General features: G+C 34.6%; 1 protein-coding gene across 2 annotated transcripts in view; it reads left to right on the top strand.

Annotated features, from left to right (window-relative positions):
* Positions 1-2,778: 2,778 nt before the first annotated feature.
* Positions 2,779-18,858, top strand: part of STAG2 (STAG2 cohesin complex component) — a 79,005-nt gene continuing 62,925 nt past the window's right edge. For both annotated transcript variants that reach the window (XM_068962638.1, XM_068962637.1), the window contains exons 1-4: positions 2,779-2,854; positions 7,189-7,267; positions 10,460-10,624; positions 16,964-17,060. In XM_068962638.1, coding sequence (XP_068818739.1) covers positions 2,811-2,854; positions 7,189-7,267; positions 10,460-10,624; positions 16,964-17,060 — 385 coding nt within the window. In that variant the 5' untranslated portion in view covers positions 2,779-2,810. The remainder of the gene's footprint in view (positions 2,855-7,188; positions 7,268-10,459; positions 10,625-16,963; positions 17,061-18,858) is intronic.

Raw genomic sequence — 18,858 nt, 5'->3', positions numbered from 1 at the left:
TTGGATGGATGGATTTTTTTAATATTTAGAAACTTTAAAAAGCAGGTGTTTCACTGGGATAGAGAGTTGGCTAGTATAATAGTTTTTTCTAAACCTATTAGACCATGGGAAAATGCTTCCTTTTAAAATACAGATACCTTGTCTGGGAGATTTACATCTTTATAAATTCTGTTTTTCTTTTGTGTTTGCTTTGCTTTCTAATTACCAAATATGTGTTAGTATCACCCTACTTTGAGCAAAATAATTTGACCTGGCAAGACTTCTTATACACTAGAAATTAATTTTGCGTTATTTAGAGGAATATAGTATATCATACAATACCTGTTTTATTTAGTGAAGTGAAAGTGTTAAGACGCTAAGTCGTGGTCTGACTCTTTGCGATCCCATGTTCTGTAGCCCGCCAAGGCGCCTCTGTCCATGGGATTTCCCAAGCCAGAATACTGGAGTGGGTAGCCATTCCCTTCTTGAGGGGATCTTCCTGACCCAGGGATTGAACCTGGGTCTCCTGCATTGCAGGCAGATTCTTTGCCATCTGAGCCACCAAGGAAGCCTGTTTTATTTAGTGCTGTCTGCTTTTCAGAGCTGATTCATTTTTTATGTCCTTTGAGAGCATACATTTATGAACTGTCTTTAAAGTCTGCTTAAAAACTGTATTAATATGTAGGGAATGCACGGAGTTTGGTTTTATAAAGTGTTCAAACGAAGGGGTGGGGGCAGGTAGGGAAACAGACACAGCAAGTCTTGATTTCCATTTTGCCATCTAGATGATGTGTTGATTAGAACTGATTAACTATACCTCTCCAACTCACTAAATAAAAATCAAAATAGTTTTATTTTTTAAAAATAGTTTTCTTTCTAAAATAAGTTGGGGGTTTCCCTGGTGGCTCAGTCAGTGGTAAAGAATCCACCTACCAATGCAGGAGACATGGGTTCGATCCTTGGTCTGGGAAGATCCCATATGACACAGAGCCACTAAGCCCATCTGCCACAATCACTGAGCCTGCTCTCTAGAGCCCACATGCTGCAAATACTGAAATCCACGTACCTAGAGCCTGTACTCTGTAACAAGAGAAGCTACTGCAATGAGAAGCTCGTGCACTGCAACTAGAGAGTAGCTCCTGTTTGCTGCAACTGAAGAAAGCCATGCATCAATGAAGACCCAGCACAGCTCAAAATAAATAAAAAAATAAGTTGAGATTTTTAGGAGGCTGAAGTGTATCCTACATGTGATGACAGGTCTCAACTCTGATATACTACTTATATAGTTCCTTAGATTACAATAAAAATAAAACCAGATTAAAAATTAGTAGTCTTGAAGGGTAACAATCCTGGGATCAGTATTTGCAGCATGATTTAGTGTGAGAAGACCATTCTACCAGTCATACCTAATAAAGATTTTGTAATATGAGTATTCTTCAGAGAAAAAGAAAACTCAAAATGGTGCTATAGACAACCCTTGATTAGTGCCTGTTTTGTGTATTATTGATCCTTGTTTCTCCTCTTCATTATTCTGCTGTACATAGTAGCTTAATTAGAGTAAGCAAGGAAATGCAGTGTTTTGAATGTTGGAATATCAATTACATATTAGTAGCCATTCACTGTCATGCATTGGAGAAGGAAATGGCAACCTGTTCCAGTGTTCTTGCCTGGAGAACCCGAGAGACGGGGGAGCCTTGTGGGCTGCCGTCTGCGGGGTCGCACAGAGTCGGACACGACTGAAGCAACACAGCAGCAGCAGCAGCCATTTATGATGTGTTTTAGAGATTTAAAAATAGTGGAAAAATTGATCATTTCAATTTAGAAGATCATTCATGAGAAGAACTTCTCATCACTATGTGGTATTTGAAGATTTATTTATTAATTTGATGTGTTTAGTCTTTAGGTGGCCACCAAGTATAAGATTCACTTGGAAATAAAAGCATAAAGTTTTAAAACAAAGTTATACATAAGATCAAGAGCTTCAGACCCAGCCTATTTTCTCTTTTATAGGCTTTTCATTTGCTTTTTTAGATCACTCTCTTACTGAGAATTTGAATCTTACTATGGCCAGGCTTAGTTTGGTCACAAATGCATTCATCTGTTGTTCGTATGACATTACTGGTATTTAAATTGACTATAAGTTCCTTGAAGGAATATATCAATCTGGGCTAACATTTTTTTTCTGTTTTCTTGTTAAATGCAGGTGGTAATATCATAAAGTAGTTAGTTATTAAAAAACAGGCTTTGGATCTCTATTTTTTTTTCTGTGATAGAATCTGTTTTTAAAATGTTTCAAAATTATATCTTAGATTTTAAAAATTAGCTCCTTTTAACTATACATCATAAGCAAAAGCTAGAGAATTTTTAGGCATTTTGTATTACAATTTAAACTTGTCATAAAGATTTTACAATGAGTAAAAGTCACATTGTGTTTCCAGTTAGGGCATCTGTCTTTTTTAAGCCATACTAGAGAATTATAACAAATTCTAAAAAAATGATTGTAATAGAAGCTTCTTTCTTTGTATTTGTTGTTACTATTGTGGGGCTACAACAGTTGTAGCAAATCCATATCTAGAAAAAGCAGTCAAATGCAAAGGATAGAAATCCTTATTAACTAAAACACTTTAGCAGACACTTGGAAATTTAGTTTTTGGGTAGATACCCTTCCCAACATTTTTGGTGTGTTTATAATACGGCATTTCTTCTCCCCCACCCCCCATCCTTTTTAAAGGAATTGTCTGCCTTAGAAGAAAGAAACAAACCATCATTTTACCCACATAAATATATGACTACATTTCTGACATTGAGGCGCTACAGAAGATGATAAAGAAATGATAGCAGCTCCAGAAATACCAACTGATTTTAATCTACTTCAGTAAGTATATTATGATAATTTCTAAATACTTGTTTTTTCCACAAAATGGGAACTGTATTAACTTCAGTTAAAGTTACTTCTGCTTGAGAAGATACAGTGTTTCAGTATAAGATAGCATGCATACTTTGAAATAGTTTATACCAATGCTTACTGGATTCTGTAATAGTAATTCCATGCCTTTTTTTGTAGTGTGCTTATTTTGTAATTAAATACTGGAGAATTTATTATTTTTGCTGTTCAGTTCTTCGAGTCCATACTTGGTTTTACAATAACAACTGTTTCGAAGGGAGTGTCATGAAATTCTTAAAATGTTACATGTTCTCATTAGTAAGGAATATATACCATGCAATAGTATTTAGGATGTAATGTCAGATTGTCAGATTTCTGTTTAAAATCAAGTGACAGACTGAAACAGATGTAGGAGGTTAAGACATGCTCTCCTTTTTTTCCCCAGAAACAAATTACATGCTCATTGGTTCATAAAGTGATTTCAACATAGGTATTTTCTTTACTCTTGTCTTAAAAGCTACCTATATGCCTTCTTCAACTTTTATTCTCATTACTCTTTAGTGTTTTCATGTAGGAAAGAATTTGAGCTACTATTTGCAGTAGTGATTTTCATTCTAAGCTCCAGTTTCATGAGGTGCCTAAGTGAAGAGTGAACCTTTAAACTGCTCGTGGACCCTATTAACTTTACACACACATATACCACACTGTGTTTGTTATTAGAATCTTTAAAAGACTTGATTTTAAAACAGATCCTCATTGCTAAAAATTTTGAAAATGACAGATATCCTCGTACATATTGGTGTCTGGTGTCTGCTTTGGATATTTTATAGATTTTCATTTAAAAAGTAATTTTATCATTTTCAGGCTATTGAGTCTACTAGGTTATTTATTACCAGTATTTCAGAGCATGTTTTTTAATATGATTTTAGTCCCAGTTTATATTGACTCTTAGTTTCTTGAGGAAAGCTTCTTGTTTTTCTTTTAGTTTCTTTGAGGGAGGATATGGGATAATCTTTAAAAAATTAATTTTTGGTTTGACTATTATAATATCTTATGAAGTTTCTTGATGTATTAATACAGTAGAGATAATTTTAAAAGTTTTTGTTATAGAGTACTGACTATTAGAATATCTCGAGTAATTAGGACCTGAAATAGGATAATCAGTTCAGTTCAGTTGCTCAGTCGTGTCTGACTCTGCATCCCCATAGACTGCGGCACACCAGGCTTCCCTGTCCTTTACCAACTCCCGGGGCTTGCTCAAACTCATGTACATCGATTTGGTGATGCCATCCAACCATCTTATCCTCTGTCGTCCCCTTCTCCTCCTGCCTTCGATCTTGCCCAGCATCAGGGTCTTTTCCAATGAGTCAGTTTTTCGCATCAGGTGGAAATAGGATAATAAATACGAGGAAATTGCTGTTGTGGAGGTAAACTAGGCAGCATTTGATTGGGTATGTGAGGTTGGGGCAGGGTAAAGAGAAAGGAGTGGAAGATTCATTCCTGTGACAGATGACTGAAGTTTCAGGCCACTAAAAGGTTAACCCAGTATACTCTGTGAACATATTAGCATATTGTAATTTCACCTAGTTTAGATTTTTGTTGTTGTTTTGATCTTAAAAACAAAGGGAAGCGATAGAGAAAGACAGACTCAGAAGAATATGTTTTCTCTGGTTTGAGATTTTTTAGACTGTCACCCTAATTACCCCAGTTTTCTTCAGAAGGTTTTCCAGTTAGTAATAAACCTGTAGTGGCTCATTCTTTCAGTTGGGATAGCCTGGAGATGAGAATTAAGAATGTAATTGAGCCATTGATTACTCTTTGGTCATTGGAATATTGGCAAAGACTAGTGATTGCTGACTTGGAGCATTTGCTGAGCTTTCTAAGGGAGCTAGTGTCTCACAGATATCTTGGGGAAGAAAAAAGTATTACTTACACGCCAGGATGTTTAAAAACATTTTTGATTTTTTTTTTTTTTGCAAAGCCATTTAGGCATGTGGGAAGATTATTGATGACAGCAGTCTTAAGATGTAAGAGGTGTGAGTTTCAGGGTTAATATTAAGTAGTCATTCAGGTTTTGGTGCATTAACTATGGGAAATGGTGTTTATTACAGGCTATTTTCCTTGCAGCATTGTAGGACATAGTTAGGATTGCCAGTATCTTCAATACATTGCTTACATAACTTGGTAGGTAAGTGCTATAAATAGTAATTTTTTACCCTGCTAGCATCTTAGCCATTATTTTACATTTATAAAAAGTATTCCTAATTCACAGCCTCTGGACAACTGGTTATTATAGCAATAAAAATGGAAATAGAAGAAGTTTAATTAGAGAAGACTAGCAGAGCCTAGTGGGCTGCTGTCTATGGGGTCGCACAGAGTCGGACATGACTGTGTTGTTGCAGCAGCAGCAACAACTTTAGAAATTGGAGAAGGCAATGGCAACCCACTCCAGTACTTTTGGCTGGAATATCCCGTGGATGGAAGAGCCTGGTAGGCTGCAGTCCATGGGGTCGTGAAGAGTCAGACACGACTGAGCGACTTCACTTTTACTTTTCACTTTCATGCATTGGAGAAGGAAATGGCAACCCACTCCAATGTTCTTGCCTGGAGAATCCCAGGTTCGGGGGAGCCTGATGGGCTGCCGTCTGTGGGGTCTCACAGAGTCGGACACGACTGAAGCGACTTAGCAGCAGCAGCTTTAGAAATACAGCCTTTCACTTGGATTCTATTTATTTTAAAAACAAAACTGATAATAGTTTTACCCATTGAAAATGGTACAACTTTTATCTTTTATGTGTTTTTCAATTCTAAAAGCCTTTATGAGTGACCCAAATACCAAGTATGCCTTGCTTTAAGCATTTAAGGGTGGATATGTTACTGCTATTTAGATAGATGGACCCGGTTTTACATATATAGGAAGCATCACCCATGTATATTTAAATTGATTTACTTCCATTATCCCTTGGGCTTCCCTCGTAGCTAAGTCGGTAAAGAGTCTGCCTGCAATGCAGAAGACCTGGGTTCCATCCCTGGGTCGGGAAGATCCCCTGGAAAAGGAAGTGGCAACCCACTCCAGTATTCTTGCCTGGAAACTCCCATGGACGGAGGAGCCTGGCAGACTACAGTAGTCTATGGGGTCGCAAGAGTCAAACACGACTGAGCTAAGCACATACGCACACTTCCATTACGCCCTAGAAAATATGGATAATACATAGCACCCCTTCTACTCCAAAATGAGGGGCAAAATGAGAACTATAAATTGGTGTCTTAGAGATTAAAGAGACTTGAGAGAGTTCCTTCTTTCCTGCATAAATATTATTTGTAAATGTGAAGATTGAGAGGTTGTCAGTTGTTCACGGTCACACAGTTTCCTAGTACTGTATTAACTAGAAACAGTTCTCTTGACTAGCTCACTACATTTTTACTTTATAAAAGATTTTGATCAGTTAGCATACTTCCATACTCCGTTTCAAATGATTTAGTTTGTAAAAACGTTTCTGTATAGTCTTTCAGAAATACATGTTATACTTAGATTTATAAATATTTTGGGATGATGTAGGAAAGGTCATAAGAACCTTAATATTGCTAAAATTACCTAATAAAGGTTATCTCATACCTAGTGCTAAAATATAGTTTTACCTGAGCACCATGATCTCTGAAAAATGAAACCAGCCATTCTAAAAGAACAGCACAGTTCTTAAAGTTAGAAGTTTGAGAGCCCCTGTTTTCATTTTTATACTCTGGTTAAAAGTTAACAAGAGAAATGTTTAGACATTTATGTTTTAGATTAATGTTTTTGTGTTATATAATTTTTTTTCTTTTAAATTTTACTTTATTTTACTTTACAATACTGTATTGGTTTTGCCATACATCAACATGAATCCGCCACGGGTGTACATGAGTTCCCAATCCTGAACCCCCCTCCCACCTGCCTCCCCATACCATCTCTCTGGGTCATCCCAGTGCACCAGCCCCAAACATCCTGTATCCTGCATTGAACCTAGACTGGCGATTCGTTTCTTACATGATATTATACATGTTTCAATGCCATTCTCCCAAATCATCCCACCCTCTCCCTCTCCCACAGAGTCCAAAAGTCTGTTCTGTACATCTCTTGAGACCATGTTTTTGTGTTATATAATTTTATATGTTTGGTAATATGCTATGATATGATACTTTGGAAAAGCATCTTAATTACATTTAATACTAATGTAGTTTTATAATGAGTTAACATGTCATTTCTTTTAGAAAATATGGCAAAATTTAGAAACTCCATTTACATTTCTAAGACAGCTTTTAAATAATTGCTTATCTTTTTGTCATAGGGAGTCAGAAACACACTTTTCTTCTGACACAGATTTTGAAGACATTGAAGGAAAAAACCAAAAGCAAGGCAAAGGAAAAGTATGTACAGAATATATGTGCAGAATATGTGTACAGAATATGTGTCTTTATTTTGGTTCTTAAGATCATAATTACACGTATGACTATATATATGCACATATATAGTATTTTTAGTTACATCTCAGATGTTGTTTTCTTTAAAAAATGCTTTTTCCACTGATAAGTATGGTAAACCTTTGAACACATGTGGTTTCTTTGACTTCTAGACCAAATACCTTTTGATTCTCTACTTCTACTACTATAAAGTTGGAATTAATAAGTCATTATTTCCAGTAGTTTATTTTATAAAGCATTGTATGCTGAAGCAAAATATGATATTCTGTTGGTTTTATTTTTATTGACACGAGTAGTCCAATATAAAGCAAATTGGTAAATTTCTCTAAAGCACCCTAAAAACGTAACCTATGAGGTTTACTATTGACAATGACTGTTTATAAATAATGTCAAGGATAAAAACGAACAAAGTGAAGTTCTGAGTCAATAGAATGCAAGTTTAGAGTTTGATTGGATAGCCTGAGAGATGTGGATAACTTAGTGAATGGTTAAATTATTTTGGAAAGTACCTTTGACTCTGTGCATGTGTAAATACGTTGTGCAAAAGATGACTCTTTTTGTTCAGCATTTTCTTTGCCAAAATGAATTTTGGATTCATATTTTCTCATGACACATTTACTTAAAAATGTCTAAATAATGCTGAAATGTATGATGAACAAAGTAAAAATTTCTCATTTTAAATATGTAAACATTTTGATGAACATATACACATATATAAACATGCATGTAGAATTTTACTTAAATGGAATCAAACTATGCGAACTGTTTCATTTGCTTTTAAAACTTAATGGTATGTTGTCAGAAGCTTTCTTATCAATGAATTTTTCCTCTCTGTAATTTTTGATTGTATCATAGTATCACATTTTTTAAAAAGTTTTTTATTTATTTGACTGCACTGGGTCTCAGTTGTGACATGTGGGATCTAGCTCCCTGACCAGGGATCAAACCTGGTTCCCCTGCATTGGGAGCACGGAGTCCCAACCACTGGAGCACCAGGGAAGTCCCATAGTATCACATTTTATATAGCAAACATAATTTATTTAGCTAGTCCTTGGAATATCTTTTTAGAGCACACATAATCCATGTGTTTCATATTTCCTATGCACTGTTAGTCTCTTAAAAAGTAGTAGTATGAGAGAGAACATGTGAACGAATACACATGTTAACTCATGACTATCCAAATACAGCCATAAGTTTAGTGGGTAGTTAACAGTTATTCATTAGAAAATTATTTTTTATTGGTTCTGCAGCCATCTTTCAAAACTGAAATTCTGCTTTTGGCTTTGATTTAATTTGCAAGTTGGGATAAGACTTATAGTGGCATCTGAATAGAGTAGTCACTGCCCTTGGTTATTAGGGGGTCAAATCAAAGATATATTATAACAGTAATCATATTTTGACCCTATATCATGTACATTTGATGCACTGTGCTAATAATTTTACCTGTTATCTAACATTTGAACAATGCCATAGATTAGAAAACTTGCTTATTTTTATAGACAGTAAACTGAGATCTATTAAAGCTTAATGGTTGAGGAATTGAACCCACATTTGTTAAAAGATGGTACTCTTAATCCACCACAGTATATACTACCTCATAGTCTTTTCTTAATAGGTTTTTCCCCCTGCAAGATTAGCTTCTTTACTTCTTGTCCTTCCCAATATTGTCTGCCTTTGCACATTGTTTTTTGTAGCACAGCATATCCATTGAACCATTTTAATTGTACTAATTAGTTTTTCATACCAACAGGGAATATTGAGGCATATGATAGATAAATTGCAAATATATAGTTCCATGTTAATTAACATGAACATTTCATACTTTTCTAGTGTATACTTTGTAGCTGAGCTTTTCTTTTACCCTTATCTCTGAATTTTTTTTTTCTTTTTGATGGAGACAGAAGCCTTTCTTTCTTCAATTAGGAATTAGTGACTTAGGTTCACAAAGACTGAATATCATTAACAAAATAAGGTAAATTAACAAGGAGTATCTCTCATTGGTTAGGAAGGGATTTGAAGTATTTCCTAAGAGTAGAGTGGTTTTAGATTCTTGAAGAAGAAAGAACCCTTTATAGAACAAAGCATGGAAACATACAGTCAGTGGAAGTGGCTGACCAGCGATCTGCAGACTATAGCCTGTTTTTATACTACCCATGAGTTAAGAATGGTTTTTACATTTTTTAAGGATAGTAAAGGTAAAGAATATGTGACAGAGACAGTATGTGGCCTGCAGAGCCTTGAAAGTATTTACTGTCTGATGCTTTACAGAAAGTTTGCTCTAGATCATAGAAATGTGTAGATCTAGAAGAGACACTCAATCATCTGTTCTAATCTGTAAAGATTTTAATACAACTCTGGCATTTTAGAAAAGAGAACTTTGAAATGAGGAGTGACTTTTTTAAAAATAGTGTATAAATTGGAGGTGTTTTATATCTGGGGCATGTGGGCAACTGTTTCACTGATTATGAAGTCTCCACAGCCAACATTAACAACTTTCTTATAAAAGGGCTTCACTTCCATAGTATTTGTTAATTGAATTTTCATGATAAGTAAGTGTTGATGGGAGGGCCCAGAACAAAAATGAGATTGATATACCCATTCATACTTCTTAGAATTGTCAATTCAGTGCAGTGATTTATAAGACTAACGATAGACAAGTTAAAATGTTGAACTAATTACAAGTTAATTATTTCACAGAGTTTTGTTATTGCTGCTGCCCACTACAGTCTGTACCCTAAAGCAACAATCCTATGAAGTAGACACTTTTTCCTTTTTTTACTTTTATCCTCACTTTGCAAATTAGAAAATCTCTCTGAAGCACAGTGTGGTTAAGTAATGTGCCGAAGATTCCTCAGCTAACAGGAGTAGAAATTTGGGACGCGGTAGTCTGTCAAATCTACAGAGACTGTGCTCCAAACTGCAGTGTTACATGAGGTATATGGCAGTATAAGTGAAAAAATCGGTACCACAAAGAGGCTGTCATAACCATATAATTTTACTATGACATGTGTATGGCACTCTGCTTTAGGTCAGGTTAGAGTATTTTATAATTATGCACCCTATCAGCTGCTTCCGTAGCTTTATTTTGAACTCTCAAGGATAAGGATATAACTTAAATCAATTTGTATCTTCATGCAGACTTGTAAAAAAGGCAAAAAAGGTCCAGGAGAGAAGGGCAAAGGTGGAAATGGAGGAGGAAAACCTCCTTCTGGTCCAAACCGAATGAATGGTCATCATCAACAGAATGGAGTGGAAAACATGATGTTGTTTGAAGTTGTTAAAATGGGCAAGAGTGCTATGCAGGTAATGTTTATTGTGTTCTTCCCAGTTCATTTGTACATTGTGAACTTTAGTGAGTTATATAAAATATATTCCTGATTTTTCTAATATGTAAAAAAATGTTTTCACACTACTTACTATAAAAAAGCAACAAACTAGTCGGGAAACTAGGAATCTGTCAGTTCAGACATAAGACCTTTAAGCTGTGTCTTGAGTCATTTTCTTCTGTATAATTTTTTTAATGGCATCTCACAAAAAATTATTTGGTCAAAAAATATGCTGCCATAAACCCTGACTGTGATGTTTCAGTTTCCTCTGAATTTAAATAGTGGCTGTTAAAACATGAAATTCTTTACACATACAGAATTCTTGGTTGAGTGACCTAATGTAATCACTATCCACTTGAGTGAATTATTTTGATCACTGTTGTCTATTCCAGATTTTATTACTTGTGCTGTTTCTTAGCACGGAAGTACAAAGTTAGAGTCACCCATGTCAAATTATCCTAATTTTGTTTCTTCATATTTTTATGACAACAGAAACTTTTTGGCTTTATACCCCTGTAGTTTTTAAAAATTGAATCAACACTATACTCAATATACATGTTTAATGAAATTATTATAAAATATTCATAGAAACTAATAAATAAAATTTTTTTACATGTAAGGGATTGTTAGCTTTTGAACCATCACCAATTGTATAGTGCAGTGTAGTTTCTTGAATTTGAATTAACTCATTTATTCATATATGGTTAGCTTTCATATAGTTGTAATTAGGATGTGGATTTTATTTCTTGTTTATTATTTTAAATTATTATTTTGTGTACACATTAAAAAAATAATGTCATCTTATAATACTGTGCTATGGTTTATTTAGTTATTCCCTAATTTCAAAAATTATCCTGCCCTCTCTAGTTCCCATTTTGGATTAATTTTATTGAAGAGATAAATTATCTCTCTCATATTGTATACCATTTCGTTACTTTCCTTTTTATATTGTACTTTTTGTCTGTAATATTTTGTTCTAAGTGGTTAAATGTATTAATCTTTTTTCTGATATTTTGTCATTTTTGTTACCATTAGAAATCTCAACTTATATCTACACCTAATTAGGCTATTCTATTTTTGTCTAGTTTGTAGGTTTTTTTTTTTTTAATTAACTTTTTGGCACATCAGAAATTTTTAATAGGAAATGTGAGGGCTTAGCTTTATATTTCTTTTTGTTAATGGTATATCAGTGAACATTTTCCTTATTTTTGTGTTGCTTATGGTTTGTCATATGTTGAGGTTGTACTTTTATGCCATTTGTCTTCTAAATGTGCTTTCCCCCTTAAAAGCAGTATATCGACAGTATCCATTGATTTCCCTGAATCATCTCTCCACCTCTAGTTTGTTTTGTGTACTCCCACTTGTGTTATCTTTCTAACACCAGATTTGATCAAGAGAGTCTTCTGTTGACAACCTTCTAAGAGTCCTTCCTTATCTAACAGCCCAGCCCTGGCTTCCTTGCTGTTCTTTAGCCACCATATGTTCTCTGCCCCTAGACCTTGCTTTTTGTTTTTCTTACTGCCTGAAGTAGTCTTATTTTTCTCCCTTCCATATCACCCAGGATTGACTAATTCAAATGTCACTCTTTTAGTGGGGAACATTCTTGGATTCTGTCTCCTTCTCTCCTTGAATGTATTTCTTACTTTTCTCTTTTCAGTGTATTACAGTTATGCACATGTCCGAATTTGCTTCTAGATTGTTAATGCCTAGATCAGGGACTGTGTATTATTCATTTTTTTGTATCCCTAGTAGTTTGTCGCTCAGTCATGTCCGACTCTTTGTGACACCATGGACTATAGCCTACCAGGCTCCTCCCTCCATGGGATTCTCCAGGCAAGAGTACTGGAGTGGGTTGCCATTTCCTTCTCCAGGGGATCTTCACGACCCAGGGATCAAACCCGGGTCTCCCGCATTGCAGGCAGACGCTTTTAACCTCTGAGCCTAGGATATCCCTATTCTGGTAATTATAAGTGAGAGTGAATAAATACAGGACTCGCTGTCAGTTTTAAAATAATTCTTTAAAAAGAAGAAATCATGCATGTGCCCCTAGTTCTATTATATAATAGATGTTGAATTTTATTGAATGAGGTTTTAGTATACAATTTGATGGTTAAATTTTTAAATGTATTTCATCATGATAGCTTGTATTGTTTACTATTTGTATTTTATTTGTATTTATTACAGTGGCCTTATATAAATTCTAGTATAAATTCTGTTTTGAGCTTCATGAATAACTTTTTGGTAAGATGTGATATTTTGTAAGATTTCATTAAATATTTTTGTATCCTTATTGATGAGAATAGCCCTTGTTGTACTTATCAATTGCTGCATAACAACACCCCAACCTAAGTGGTGTAAAAGAACAACCATTTTTTTATATTATGCTTAGTGATTCTGTGGATCTAGAATTCATACAGAGGTAAATAGGGTTGTCTCTTCTATGCTTCCATCCATGATGCCTGGAGTCTTAGGTGAGATAGCTTTAATGCCTGGAGGTGACAAAAGCAGGGACTGTGATCATCTGGAGACTTCTTTATTCCTGTTTGGTGCCTAGTCAGGAGTGACTTGAAGGCTGGGCTCACCTAGAACTGTTACCTTCAGTTCAGTTCAGTCGCTCAGTCATGTCCAACTCTTTGCGACCCCATGAATCACAGCATGCCAGGCCTCCCTGTCCATCACCAACTCCCAGAGTTCACTCAAACTCACATCCATTGAGTTGGTGATGCCATCCAGCCATCTCATCCTCTTTCTCCCCTTCTCCTCCTGTCCCCGATCCTTCCCAGCATCAGAGTCTTTTCCAATGAGTCAACTCTTCGCGTGAGGTGGCCAAAGATTGGAGTTTCAGCTTCAGCATCAGTCCCTCCAGTGAACACCCAGGACTGATCTCCTTTAGAATAGACTGGTTGGATCTCTTTACAGTCCAAGGGACTCTCAAAAGTCTTCTCCAACACCTCAGTTCAATTCTTTGGTGCTCAGCTTTCTTCACAGTCCAACTCTCACATCCATACATGACCACTGGAAAAACCATAGCCTTGACTAGACGGACCTTTGTTGGCAAAGTAATATCTCTGCTGTTGAATATGCTGTCTAGGTTGGTCATAACTTTCCTTCCAAGAAGTAAGCGTCTTTTAATTTCATGGCTGCAATCACCATCTGCAATGATTTTGGAGCCCAAAAAAATAAAATCTGACACTGTTTCCCCATCTGTCAGCCATGAAGTGATGGGACCAGATGCCATGATCTTCGTTTTCTGACTGTTGAGCTTTAAGCCAACTTTTTCACTCTCCTCTTTCACTTTCATCAAGAGGCTTTTTAGTTCCTCTTCACTTTCTGCCATAAGGGTGGTGTCATTAAGTACCTACAAATGGTCCTTCCATGTGACTTGGCTTCTTTACTGTAAGAAGTAGCTTCGGGGGTAGAGAGACTGTACTGAGAGGAAGTGTCTAGTTCCATAGGGCTATGAGAACCCAGTGCAGAAGTTGAGTAGCCTTCTATGACCTAATCTTGGAAGCATCATTTTTACTGCACTCTGTTCTAGAGAAGGGGACATAGACTTCACTTCTTTTTGAGGAGCAATGTCAAACAACTTGGGGCCATGTTTTTAAACTTCCCATAGTCACATAATATATTCTCTTGATATTTATTGCTTGTATCATATTTGAGAATCATCTTAAAAACGTTTCTTTCATAAATTGAGTTGGTTGACATACACAAGCTGCTGTAAAGTATAGAAAAAGACGAAAATCTAGAAATTAAGCATTTTTTAAAGAAAATGTCCAGTCAATCTCCATGGCCAGATAATTCTTAAATAATATTTCCTTTTTCCTTTTTTGTACGTCAGGTTGTATATATTTTATTAATTCACTTCATACTCAGATTCCATATGTATTTAACTTAAAACATTTTCCTTCCTGAGTTTTTATTTTTATATTAGCTGTTTTTTATCACCCTAATTTAAAAATTTTATTTTAAAATTGTTTTTGTCTGTCTTGTGGTTTCCTCTTCTGTCCATAAAGGAATATAGTACTGCTTTTATTTATTTGCTGAGCTGTGCAGCATGCAGGGTCTTAGTTCCCCAAGCAAAAGTCAAACCTGCTCCCACTGCAGTTGAAGTGCAGAGTCTTAACCACTGGACTGCCAGGGAGGTCTCAGTACTACTGTTATTTTTTAGTTCTCTTCTTTTTTTTAAAAAAAATTACTGTATTGAGATATACTTCACAAACCATGAAATTCACTGTTATAAAGTATACATTTAATGGGTTTTAGTACATTCACAAGAGTTGTGCAGCCATCACCACAGTCAGATTTTAGAATTTTTTCCATCCCCAGAAAAAAACCTCATGCCATTAGCAGTCACTTTCTCCTCATCTGACTGAAAGTCTAGGCAACCATGAATCTACTTTCTATAAATTTGCCTATTCTGGATATTTCATATAAATGGAGTCATACAAATATATGATTGTTTTTGAGTGGCTTATTTGGTTTAGCATAATGTTTTTAAGGTTCATCCATGGTGTGGCATGTGTTACAACTTCATTATTTTTTATTGCCAAATAATATTACATTCCATTTTATGGATAGACCATATTTTGTTTATCTCTTCATCCTTTGATGTACCTGTAGTTTGTTTTTACCTTTTGACTTTTGTGAATAATGCTGTTATATGATTATTACTGAATAAGGTTTTCTTTGGATGTTTGTTTTTATTTCTCTTGGGTAATATACCTAAGAGTTGAGTTGCAAGGTCATTTAACTCTTTAACCTTTTGAGGAGCTACCAAACTGTTATTTTCAATGTGATAGCACCATTTTACATTTTTCCTAGCAGTGGTTTAGCATTCCATTTCTCTAAATTCTTGCTAGGTTTTGTTATTGTCTATACTTTTTTTTTTATTATAGCCATCTTAGTGGGAGTGAAATGGTATCTTCTTGTGATTTTGATTTCCGTTTCCTTTGTGGCCAATTACATTGATCATCTTTGCATGTGCTATATAGGCCATTTGTGTATCTTCTATATAGCACTTATTCCAATCCTTTACCTATATTTTAAATTGGGTTGTTTGGATTTTTAAAATTACAGAATTACAGTTCTTTATCTTTCTGGGCATAAATTCCATACCAGATGCATAATTTGCAAATATTTTCCCCCATTCTGCGGGTTATCTTTTCACTTTCTTAATGGATTCCTTTCAAGAACAAAGTTTTAATTTTGGATAAGTCAAACTTATTCTTTCTTTCATCTTGTGCCTTTGGTCTAATATTTAAGAAGGGTTTGGCTAACATGATTATGAAATTTTTCTTCTGTGCTTTATAGTTTTAGCTCTTAATTTAGGTCTTTGATCCATTTTCAGTAAAGTATTGTGTATGATGTAAGATAGGGTCCAACTTCATTGTTTTGCTTACAGATGTCCAGTTGTCCCAGCACCATTTGTTGAAAAGACTAGTTTTTCTGTGTTGAATTGGGTTAACATCCTTGTCAAAAATCAAATGACTGTCAGTCTAAGGATTTATTTCTGGACTTTAAATTTTATTTCAGTAATCTGCATAACTGTCCTTATGCCAGTAGCTTTGTAGTAGGTTTTAAAGTCATGAAGTGTGAGTCCTCCAACATTGTTCTCTTTTTAAGACTATTTTGACTATTCTGTATACCTTGCATTACCCTAAGGATTTTAGGATCAACTTTTCAATTTCTGCTAAGAAGTTAGTCAGCTGGCATTTTGATAGGGGTGGCATTGAGTCTGTAGATCAGTTTGGAGGGTACTGTCATCTAACAACATTAGGTCTCCAGATTCATGGACTATCTTACTTTCTTTTGGTGTTTATTTAGCCTTCAATTTCTCTTTTTTATTAATATAGGATTATTAGCACTCACTCGAGAAAAAGTGTTATTTTATTTGCATTTCCTCATTGACCCAGGCATTTACTTCTTTTTAAAAATTTTGTAAAGTTTTCATTCCACCAGCATTGTAAATATTTAGATACTACTTACTTAGTACAATATTTTTGTCAACTATTTTAATATTTTCTAAGATGTCTATAATATCACTAAGAAATTTCAGTTTATAAAGTTGGGTCCTATAGTTTTCAGATTCCTTTCAATTCAAAAGTTAAGGAAGATGGATCATCATTATGTATAATCACGTGATGGATTTACTGAATTTGATTTCATTATTGTTAAAATGTAAATTTTGGTATACAAATATGTATTTATTGAAGTAATGTGATGCCACTTATTGTTGGATCTTAATGACTTTGATCTGAATTAAATCTTAGAATGTTAGAAAAAGCTAATGTTTTTTCTCCCCTTCTTGCTGTAGTCAGTGGTAGATGATTGGATAGAGTCATACAAGCATGACCGAGATATAGCACTTCTTGACCTCATCAACTTTTTTATTCAGTGTTCAGGCTGCAAAGGTAAGATATATTTATTTTGGAATCAGAATGTTCTCAAATGTTATCTTCTTTTTTGTTTCACCTAAAGATTATTAACACTTTGTGTGTAAAATAATGCCAAGATATTGAGTTATTTGCATTATAACTATACAAAATATGTAAAGAAAAAAGAGTAAAGAATGAAGAGAGGAAGTCTGTTGAGACTGTTGTATTCTATGTGAAAGTTAATGAAGAACTTGGCAATTTATAATGTTATGTAACTTTTATTAGATATATTTCCCACTTTCAGCATCTGGTTTTAGGAACAAAGAAATGGATTAAGAAGGGAGGAAGAAGATAATGAAGAGATACAGGTTCAAGTGGCAGGGAATTGTAAAGTGTAGGGAATTTAAAAGTGCCATGAATAACAGTAAGAAAGTAAGTAAGTAGGTAAGTAAGTAACTAAGTAAGTTAAGTAAGGTATTGGTGAAATTTCCAGATTTTTTCCCCTAAAAGAGAAACTCTGGAATGGGGTCTTGTTTAAAGTGTTTATACTTTATTTTAAAAGATTTTGAATTAAAAGTATGGAAAATATAAAATGTAGAAATGTCTTTCCTGAGACAAAAACTTACAGTGAACACATTTGGCCAGAGGGACAAAACTGTCTAAGTTGGGGAGTCATATACCCTGGTCTGAATCAGTAAATGAAGTAGTCAAGATCATGGGCAGGTTCTGACCTATTCTGTCTCCCTAAACTTGGCCCATCCTTGAAATTCTACCAAAAAAATGCACAGGCAAATAAATGTTACAGAGTTTTCCAAGGCTATTCTTTTTAAAAATGAAAATGGCACCAAAAACATGGGCATTAGAAGTCAGGAGGAGGGAAGATTGCTTAAAAATAGATGTAAAAAATTAAGATGTTAAAGAATGATTTAAACAGATCTGAAGAAAAGATCCCAAGAAGCAATCTATTCATTTAATTCCATAAAACTTCTTTGAAAATCCTGTCATTGGAATTGGAAAACAAGTAACATTATAAGAACTGATGCATTTTATAGGGTTGATCACAACTTCCAGTGCAGTCTTCATATTAAATGTTACATGTGAGGCCTGATAGACAAATTTATTAACTTCTTGAATCTATGGTCTTCATAATGCCATTAATGTGGTCAGTTTTGAGAACTTTTAAAAAATGTCTGAACTTTAGAGTACAGAGAGTTGCCTAGTTTACTCAACTTCTTAGCTAAAGATATCTGTATATCAGTATTAGAAAATTCTACTGAATCTGCTCAGAGGAAATGTTGTGGAAATGACAGTATGATAAACCAGATAAACTCTTCAGAAGATGAGATATGTTGATATTATTTTTATTTTGCCCATGTCCATTCCATGTTTCTGGAATAGAAGGATACAAGTACCTGTTTGTTGTGTTACGTAATTAAGGGCCATGTCCTTTCTCTTTAGATTTTTTGAAATGGAAGACTGATGACAAAACAACTGAACAGGTGCCAGAAATAATTTGATGAGTTGAAATTCAGTCTCTAAATAAGCAGTTTTAAAACAAAGCCATAGTCAGAGAGTTTTCCCTTTGTCGGATATATTCCTTTTCTGGCCTCATTGTATTTATAAATAAGGGCCTTAACCATTCAACAGTTGGATATACCTTATCATAAATCAGGTTGTGAAGATTTTTAAAAATTGAAGGTGTTGAAAACTTAAACACTACTATAATAATACTTATTTTAGAATCATGGAAGAGTCATAAAGTAGATTTTACCATGTTAAGGTCATTACATAAACATACTCAAAAAATATTTTGATGGAATTCCTTTTTAAATGA

The sequence above is a fragment of the Capricornis sumatraensis genome, chromosome X (assembly GCF_032405125.1).
Source record: "Capricornis sumatraensis isolate serow.1 chromosome X, serow.2, whole genome shotgun sequence".
In the NCBI taxonomy this organism is placed as follows: Eukaryota; Metazoa; Chordata; class Mammalia; order Artiodactyla; family Bovidae; genus Capricornis; species Capricornis sumatraensis.
The sequence above is the reverse complement of the archived record's forward strand: the minus strand, read 5'-3'. Positions and strand labels throughout refer to the sequence as shown.